Raw genomic sequence first — 9,961 nt, forward strand, 5'->3', positions numbered from 1 at the left:
AAATTTACGCCGATCCAGTATAAAAGCACAACATTTGAAAACGTTACAGGTCTATTACAACTAGGTCTCGACCAAGATGCAATCGTGTGTGCAGTTTACCGGCCCCCGTCTACGAACAAGGTTATTTTCGCTACGGAATTACGCAAGCATATATCAAACTTTCATCATAAACATAACATACTCCTCCTTGGTGACACAAACATCGACCTAAAAAATAATTCCTAATACACTGACTCATATCTACAAGCGCTGAGTGAATGTGGACTAATGTGTGGAATCGAGGATTACACTAGAATCGAGATGAGGAACAATCTAGTAACTACTGCCCGGCGTGGCAGAGCTAGTTAATGGTCTGGGTCTCAGCCGTCATCAGGCGGCCACGTTCCATTCGCTAGTTAGGCTAAACGAGGCATTCCTTCATGCAACCGGGCGGGTCGGCGGGGTTGCGGATTGCCGGTGTCCATAGGACCCTGGACAAGAAGGAACTGCTAAGGTACCACTCCCAACACCAGCACGGCTAACATGTGCCGCATGAGATATCTCGCGAAGAGAGAGAGACATCTTGTCGATGTCTACTGTTTTCCCGTTTACACTAACATGGTCGGCACGAGAGGCAATATTCTCGTCGAAGACTTGACATTCTCGCGTAGACAAACCGATGTTGCGGTTTACCAAAATCATACGATATTCTAATGTTGCAACACCGATTTCGTTCATTCATTTTTGTCTGAAACCATCAGATTCAGTTTTGTCTGTGGTGAGTCTGTGTTTAAAAATGACGTTTTATGACAATTTGACGTATTGAATTTGACGTTTTAACATTGACATTTGACATAATGACATTGAGAACTTGTTTTAAGGTTGTTTTTGAAAATACAGCGCATATTTAAGTACTTACCACGAAAACAATTATTCACAATTTTAATGAACGTTTTGAAAATGGAAAATAATAAGAAGTTGTAAGTAAATTAATTTGATGATATTATGGATATTATTAAGTGTACCTAGTAACCTACCTACTTAATATGGAGTCAAACATGAATTAATTAAACCACTATGTTTCAGTATCAGAAGCAACAAGGCACAAATCGCCTATTTGTGCCAGTTTATGGCCGGCCACCCAGCATTTGCTGCTGGGGATTATAGGACGCCTTTAGGGGCGTCCAGTTGTAATTCCCAGTGGGAAAAGTTGAAGCGCGAGCTAGACGAGCTCGGCCCGCAGAGATCGGTGGAGCAATGGAAAATTGTAAGTTGAAGTACCTACCTGTTTTCATTTGCATCAGTGACTAGAGGAATTCACTGGAAAGAGGTTTATTTGCACTTTACATAATATATCTGTAAGTAATTTCAAGTTGCTGAGATACGTATTTATCTGTATATATAAAATTCAAAGTCCTGACTGACTGACTGACCTACACCTAAACCACTGGTCCTAGAGACATGAAATTTGGAGGGTGTGTTCTTTGTAAAGAGTAGGTATCCACTAAGAAAGGATTTTTCGAAATCCTACCCCTAAATGGGTTAAATAGGGGTTTGAAATTTATGTAGTCCACGCGGACGAAGTAGCGAGCATAAGCTAGTAGAGATATAAAATTTTGTAGTGATTAACATTGTAAATAGTCCACTATAGAAAACATGACTACTATTTTGATAATTCGTTAATATTCACTGGACAGAGGTTAATTTGCACTGCAACTGTAAGTGCAAATATATGATATATGTAATAAATCAATGCTATATTTGTCAAAATCTAAAAGTTATGTTGAACATAAATATTCATTCATATACTATAGCAATTTCCTTAAGATATACAGAGAAGTGCATTAATTTAACAACTTTTTGTTTCAAGTGCTGGCGTGACCAGAAACGCAAGGCCCGAGAAGAGGGTGGAGCCTCAACAAAGGCCCGGAATGCCACCGGGAATTGCGTGGAGATTCCACAAATTTCAGACAATGCAGTGCATGTTCTGAATACAATTGGCCAGGAAATGGCAGTGGGTTGTGGTCCTGAGGAGTCACCAATTGGTGTAAGAAATATATACATATATTATGATCAACCCATCATCGCCCCGCTACTGAGTCTCTTCTCAGATTGAAAAGGATCTAGACCCTAGGCCATAGTTCACCACGCTGGCCCTGTGCAGATTGGCAGACTTCACACGCCTTTGAGAACACAGAAAACTCTCACGCATGCAGGTTTCCTCACAATGTTTTCTTTCATAGTTAAAGTGATATTTAAATTGCTTAAAAAGCTCATAACTTTGAAAAGTTGATTTGCATGCCCACGATCAAACCCACAACCTCAACCCGACTCCCAAATAGGACTTGTTAACCGCTAGACTACCACGGCTATGCACATTGCAGGCTCTAAATCTATTTCTAAACATTTATTTTTTCAATTTTGCATAATTTGTTAAAGCATAGCTAAATACTAAAAGTTAGAATTTACACTGAGTACCTATTGTATTTAACTGTGTTTACTTTCCTCTTTCTTTTAGTTCACTCAGGAGACCACAACTCCACTGCCAGCTCTTGGCCAGTTGCAAGCAGAACATGCACTAGAACCGGTGGCATTCCCCAGCACCTCGGGCATGCAAAATGTGGTTCCACAGCAACAAGGACCACAAACTGGTCAGCGCCCAGCACCACCAAGCGGTCAAAAGAGCCGAGCTCGAAAAGTCTTGCCACATGATCGATTTTTAGCAGCTCAATTGGAGAGCAATAATTTAGCAAAAGTAAGATAATCTTTAGAATGGACAAATGTATTCTGCCTTTATATCCATACTTTGTTGATGGTGTAGCTACAGTCTATTGTATATTTGTTTGGTTTAAGGCAGCGAACGCATTACGCAAACAAGCAAATGTGTTACGCGAAGCAGCAAATGTTCAACGCGCAGAAGCAAACGCTTTACGACGAGAAGCGGCCATCACAGCACAAAGGCACCTTTCTTACTTGTAAGCATTAATGTATTGTAATTGTAAGGGTTTTTTTATCATTTTAACTTTTATTCACAAAATCTATTGACACATTAAACATTATGCTGAGACACTATGGAAGCCACCGCAGATGCCATGCCGGCGAATGATTGCCGCCTTCTAGCGGCGCGGCGATGTTAGCAAATCTTCGTACAGCAGGTATATATGGTGATACTAGGACAGCATGATCCACAGCTCGGTCCGCAGCATCCACCACAGGGTCCGCAGGGTCCACATATTTTGGAGAAGGACAAGTACAATCAAATCCTCCAAGTGATTCACATATATTATTATAAAACAAAAATAATCTAGCAGCCTTATTTTGCAATAGACTGTAAGATTACCGTTGAATATAATCGTCTTTATCGCTCTCTGATACTACTTAAGTATACTCCTTCTCCAAAATGTGTGGACCCTAAGGGATATTTAACAATTACACTGCAGTTTCATGTTTTTACCTAGAAGTGCAATCTTTTTAAATCAATTTTAACTTTGCTGAGACTCAAAATTGAGTTAAAACGAGTGTGAGAGATCTGTCTCGTTTTAACTCTGTCTTAAGTCTAAGCTTAAGTCACAGTGCGCTCTATAGATCTCATCCTTAGAAAATAGTTTCTTCCACCCCAATAATAAAGTATCTAAATGTTTGTGTACTTTATAACATTGTGTTTATCTTGTTATAGGATTGCAAAAGACAAAAAAGAAGAAGAGTCCGCCCGTCTCCGCTGCCCTCCTCCCTCTAATTCTGAGCACAACTAAATTTAGAGATTTTCCTCTTACTATAATATGTAAAGTAATATGAAAAGGACAGGACAGACACAGTTTGAGAGCTTAATATTAATTAAGAGCTGTCAAACCTCATGATTTTAGCTGCCTGTCACGAGCCTATTGTTTAAATTTGTAGCTTGCACTAAAATTTAGTCTATAAATGTAAAATTCATGTTCCGTCCTTTTTTTAGCAATATTACGAAGAAAAATATGCAGATACACTAAATTTAGTTTCAAGAAAGACAACAGAATCAGCGCCAATAATGTTTTGTATTTAGAAGGACGATTTATGTTACAGGTGTTATTTAAGATTTTTTTAATATTTTTAGTGACAAGTGCAAGCTTACAACAGTTATTAGTTAGTATTGTTGATAAAATCTTCATTCAATTGAAATAATTGGCAATGAGTCGTTCCTGTTTGGCTTGGGAGAATCTTAGAAGGTGCCTAGGTTCTTCCACTCAACTAGGTCTCCATACTGCTCAGCATTTTCAGGATATTCCTCTAATTGTACACTGTAAAAAGCAAAATAAAATATTATACTACCAGTGATTTTTTTTTAAATCTTCATTCAATCTAAATATATAAAAGCAAAAGGTGACTGACTGACTGGTCTATCAACGCACAGTTCAAACTACTAGACGGTTTGGGCTGAAATTTGGCATGCAGACAGCTATTATGACGTAGGCATTCGCTAAGGATTTTTGAAAATTCCACCTCTAAGGGTGTGAAATAGATGTTTGAAATTTGTGTAGTCCACGCGGACGAAGTCACGAGTATAAGCTAGTTAAAATAATTGGCGATGAGTTGCTCCCGTTTGGCTCGGGAGAATCTTAGGAGATGCCTAGGTTCTTCCACTCCAGGCTCATTGTCTCCGTACTGCTCAGCATTTCCTGCAATCACATCTTCCTCCAATGGTACACTGTAAAAACATAACAGCATTACATAAATTAAATACATTACCTTCAGTTAATAACAAAATAATGTTATGTAGAGATTATTAAAATGCTTACCCAAAATGCTTCATCAAATTATAAATGATGCAGCAAGCATATATAATTTCAGATGCTTTTTCTGGGGAATAGTGCAGAACTCTGTCTATCCCCAGGCATCTCAGGCTACCCTTGAGGTACCCGTTTGTCCTCTCCACTGCATTCCGTACCTGGCAGTGCCAATCCGTGTACCTCTGTTGAGGAGAGTTAGGTTCTGCATGCAGAATTGGGGTCATTAGCCAAGGTTCCAATGGATACCCTGAATCACCTGCAATAATAAAATATCAAAATGGCTTTATTATTCATGGTTTCAGTGTATATTTGTACTATGTTAATACATAGTGAAAATACAAAGTTTAATAACTTAAATAATATGTTATGGTATGTTTATACCATAACATATTTAAGTTATTAAAATAATGTAACAATAGCCTAGTGGTAGTTAAGTCTGTAGCTCTAATAATATGTTTATAGCCCCGAATAATATATTTTTTACTTATTAAAATAATTCAGCGTCATTATCTAGTTTTTTTACAGTGTCTGAATGTTTTCCTAAATTAATTAAGTGTAAATTGTATGTTGACCTACCCAAGAGGAAATAATTTCCGATTCTTCTGTCATGCAGCCTTTTCATCTCCTCTCGTATAGATGAATGATGCCATATAAAGGCATCATGCACCCTGCCAGGATAGCGCGCATTGACGCTGAGTATTCTACAGTTAGAATCACAGATCTATAACAATAACTTCAAAATGAATTGCGAAAAGAACTGTAAACAGTTCCCTTTAGAATATAGAAATACACATAATTCAAATTTCGCAAACCTTCAGTACTCAATTCTAAAATTTTTAGGGTTCTGTACTTCAAAGGAAAACCCTTATAGGAGTGCTTATAGGATCACTTTATTTTCCATCTATCTGTGTCGTCAGTGTGAAAGTTGTGAAGTAATATTATTTATCACATGAAACAAAAGAAATAAAAAGACATACCAGTTGTACATTAATGGTGTGTGCATCCTTCCTTCTATTTTTATAATGGGCCCCTTGTGGGCCGGACGGGGGAAATATTTTTATGTGGGTACAATCCAGGAGCCCCACTATTCCTGGCACATTGAATTTCGCTTCAAACTCTGAAGCCACACTCCTCCGGCTTGGTTCAGAGCCAGGAAAATGAACCCACTCAGCCAAAAGTCTGAAATTTGTAGGTAGGTAGGTACATAGGTATATTTTATGTAGACAAACACTAGAAGTAGGTATATATTTTTTTGAAAACAATTTAAACGTAAATGATTTTACCTTCTATAAATAGAAGTCAGAAATTGTCCAAGAAAACTGCTTACAGTAGTTTGGGCCTGGCACATTGTGTGGTCTTGCCCAACTTGCCTCTGGTACCCTCCATTGGCAAGAAATTGGATGGAGCACAGTACCTACAATACCATTATTCTTTAGGATCAGTACATTAACTCGAAATCCTCTCTAAGACACAGTCATTAATTTAATAATTATATTAATTTAAACAGGAAGTAATGAAATTTGAATTTCAATAACCATTTCCAAGAAATCAATTAGCTCACAGGGCGTTTTTTTTGCAGAAGTTCTCAATAACAACAATTTACATTTTATTTACATTTTTGTTCACATCTGTGTAGGTACAAAATGTTTCTTGCTTTGTTGAAAGTGTCATTCATTACTCATCAACAAGTGTGGACTACACAAATTTCAACCCCCTATTCCATCCCCTTAGGGGTTGTATTTTCAAAAGTCCTTTCTTAGCGGATGCCTATGTCATAATAGCTATCTGCACGCCAAATTTCTGTCTGATCCGTCCAGTAGTGTCAGCTGTGCGTTGATAGATCAGTCAGCCAGTCAGTCACCTTTTCCTTTATATATTTAGAAGACTTATCTTGTGTTGTCTACATAGAACATTGATTTGCTTTTTTGTTTAAATAGGATAATTAAAAACCCCTTGTCACAAAGTCTTCGATAGGTAGTCAAAGGTTCATTACCTCGTTAAGTAACCTTTCCCTTGAACATCGAGTCAAAGAGGCTCCATTGTTTATTGATAAAACTAGCTTATGCTCGCGACTTCATCCGCGTGGACTACACAAATTTTAAACCCCTATTTCACCCCCTTAGGGTTGATTTTTCAAAAATCCTTTCTTAGCAGATGCCTACGCCATAATAGCTATCTGCATGCAAAATTTCAGCCTGATCCGTCCAGTAGTTTGAGCTGTGCTTTGATAGATCAGTCAGTCAGTCAGTCACCTTTTCCTTTTATATATTTAGATTACTATTTTTTCAGTAAGTACTTCTTAGACACATAACTCCGAGCGGTAGGTAGGCATTTTCACTTACCTTGAGATGAACAGGCAGGCCGTCACTGGTTTGAGGCTCCAAATCCTCGGAAAGTCTCCCTACAATATAATGAGCCATCGGCTTGGAGATCCGCCAAAGCGATTGAAACTCTCTATCGCCTAAATCAAATGGATCACACACATCCCTAATTCGTCTGCGCTGGATTTTGCGCGCCTCTCGCTCTTCGTATAACGATATCAAGTAATTATAAAAATTAACCGCCATCGCAATTCCGTTAATCTATTGAAGACAAGTGATCTCGTCCACAAGAAACGACACCGACAATTATCGCTATTTTAAATGTCAAAAGTCGAGAAAATTAGGTTGGCATGTTAGCGCTCGTAGACAAAAATACCACAGATAAGTAAAAATTCACTTTATCTCTACTTGAGACGTCACGAGGCGAATGACGTTTGCAACCATGTTAGCTTCGGTAGACATGGAGAGATAAGACGACAAAATGCGTAGACAAAATTTTCTCGTAGGCCTCATGTTAGCCCTGCTGAGCAGAGCCTAGAAACCCTTTTCCCGTGTTCCTACCTTCCCACTCCAATCCAAATAACCTTCCTTTTTATAACTCCTTACAAACCACCCTAAAATCCCGCACACTACACAATCACTTATACACAGAGACGCACACAAACACTACACAATTAACACATCAACCCAAAAAATGGCGGATCACAACAACAGTATTGGTCTCCTGGTGGGTAGCGGTGTAACGCCCAAATCCCACCCTGGCACCCAGGCGTCGTCTACGGAAGGCGCCCAGGGCCCAGGCTGCCCCATCGTATCAGGAGGGGGCAAAGACCCGCACATTATCGGTATGACGATGAAATCAACGACCTCTGCTACTAACATGGACCTGTCCTCCCTAGCCGCAGCGATCCCTGCGCCTGCTAGCGCAAGCGCATGGACGCTCGTAGCTCCCAAACAGAAAAAGAAAAAGAAGGGAAAAAGGACAGACAGACGGACAATACCACAAACGGACACCCAGGCTGACGCACAGATGGACAGACCGACCGTAGACCGGAAAGGCGGGAAGCGTAAAGAACCCGACTGCCCAACCGCGGATGCCGGCGACTCGGCCGGGGGAAGTGCGAGAGGAAACGAAGGACGGCCTTCACTAAGTGGAGTACGGCCTCTCGTGGACACTCGCGCAATCCCCGGCTGTTCCGCCGACGGACATGCGAGCGGGCAGGAATCGGTCTCTGACCGCAACCCACGTGCCTCGGGTGAGTCGAGCACCTCCACCGGAAGGGCTGGGCAAACCGTGGTCATGGACAGGGGGAACGACGGCGGTCGCACTGACCTCGAAGGGAACCCAATCCGGACGCGGGGCGCAACGGGCCCCGACGGTTCCAACACCGCTCGACCCCCAACGACAACAACAACAACAACAACCAAACCGAACAGTGACAACATACAAAAATCCCCCAACCCACCTAAAATGCGGGCTCGCCCCCGCTTAAGGAAGCGGAACAGGGGAACGACACAACAAAATGACGACGAACAGAACAACCCTGGACCGTCGACAAGTCAACCCAATAAAAGAAATAGACTTGACGACTCAATCTCACCCAGGGGGGAATATAAACGAGCACGAACGGACCACAGACCAAACCGAGATGCGAAGGACCACTACGCGAAAGCCGTCCAATCGCACTTGAGTGTGGCTGTGACAACTACCCCTAGGACTGACTTAACCCAAGCTGAGGCGAACACCATACAGGGTTTGATACAGAAGGCGATTTTCGCGGCCTGCATCGAACCCTTGGCACCAGGCCAAACCCGATACGCTCCGGCGTTTGAAGGTAAAGCCTTCCTCAGCGAGGGTGTTCTGAAAATGTGGTGCCACGACAACCAAGCGCTAAGCTGGCTCAAGAACGTGGTGCCAAATTTAACATCACCCAAGAGCGGAACAAGACTCACTGTGATACAACAGACCGAGATACCAATCAGGGTAAAGTCGGGGCTATATGTCCCAGACTACGACGGGGAGATAGGGCAACTTCATCAGGTCTTATCTCACCAAAACCCGTGGTATAAGGTGTCACAGTGGGTATTGTTCAGCTACTCGCGAACAACTAGCAGCCCTCCTGGTGTGTTCCTCATACTAGGAATTCCCAACGAGGAGCTGCCGACGATTCTGGAGCGCGGCAGGAAGGTCGCCTACTCCACGGGCACTATTTACATCAGGTTCTTCACGGACGAAGGACTAAGTGATGTACCGCCCGGACATAACTTAGAGCCTGAGAACCGAGAGGAGCCTGAGGTGGGTGGTGACATGGATGTGGATGAACCAACCAGTCAGCTCCGCGCAACAACACCTGAGCCCTCCGTAAGCACAGTCCTCGACAAAATCGAGGAAATGCTAGCGGACCCCCGGACTAACCTTACACAACCCCGGGAGAGAAGGGAGACACAAAACGCTGCAGAAAAAACTGCCCCTGCCGAACAAACCCCGGCACAGAGGGCGACGGAAAAATAAAGATCGTTCAAACCAACCTCCAGCACAAACACCTTGCCACGGCCACGTTACGAAGGCAGCTGGAGGTTGAAGACGAGACCATCGCCCTGATCCAGGAGCCGTGGGTCAGGGGAAAAACCATATGCGGTTTCGGAAGCTGTCATGGTAAGATCTTTTCACACAGCAGTGATGAACCACCAAGAACATGCATCTACATTCCACGCTGTATTACAGCGTTATTACTAACACAATACTGTTCCAGAGATCTGACAGCAGTTAAAATAAATAACGGAATACAACAAGGCATAGGGCGACCACCAAGACCGGTGGTCCTAGCATCAATATACATGCCTATTGAGGACGGAATACCAACAAAAGAACTGGTGGAACTTGTAATACACTGTGAG

At 42.0% G+C, this 9,961-nt stretch overlaps 2 protein-coding genes across 3 annotated transcripts; one reads left to right on the forward strand and one right to left on the reverse strand.

Moving 5' to 3' along the window:
* The first annotated feature begins 514 nt into the window (after positions 1-514).
* Positions 515-3,816, forward strand: LOC138404624 (uncharacterized). Of its 2 annotated transcripts, none has more exons than XM_069509194.1 (6): positions 515-959; positions 1,066-1,246; positions 1,850-2,026; positions 2,498-2,734; positions 2,833-2,954; positions 3,656-3,816. In XM_069509194.1, the coding sequence occupies exons 1-6, from the start codon at positions 925-927 to the stop codon at positions 3,729-3,731; spliced, it is 828 nt and encodes a 275-aa protein (XP_069365295.1). In that variant the 5' UTR covers positions 515-924; the 3' UTR covers positions 3,732-3,816. The 2 variants fall into 2 exon arrangements, with proteins under 2 accessions (XP_069365295.1, XP_069365296.1); XM_069509195.1 differs by having other exon boundaries at positions 515-757.
* A 705-nt stretch (positions 3,817-4,521) lies between these two features.
* Positions 4,522-7,501, reverse strand: LOC138404623 (putative nuclease HARBI1). The gene is made up of 6 exons (XM_069509193.1): positions 7,085-7,501; positions 6,026-6,156; positions 5,720-5,921; positions 5,319-5,463; positions 4,752-4,998; positions 4,522-4,660 (listed from the first exon to the last, which is right to left on the reverse strand). Exons 1-6 carry the CDS (start codon positions 7,307-7,309, stop codon positions 4,522-4,524), a joined length of 1,089 nt encoding a protein of 362 aa, XP_069365294.1. The 5' UTR covers positions 7,310-7,501.
* Positions 7,502-9,961: the final 2,460 nt, after the last annotated feature.

Source organism: Maniola hyperantus, unplaced genomic scaffold (genome assembly GCF_902806685.2).
Source record: "Maniola hyperantus unplaced genomic scaffold, iAphHyp1.2, whole genome shotgun sequence".
NCBI lineage: Eukaryota > Metazoa > Arthropoda > Insecta > Lepidoptera > Nymphalidae > Maniola > Maniola hyperantus.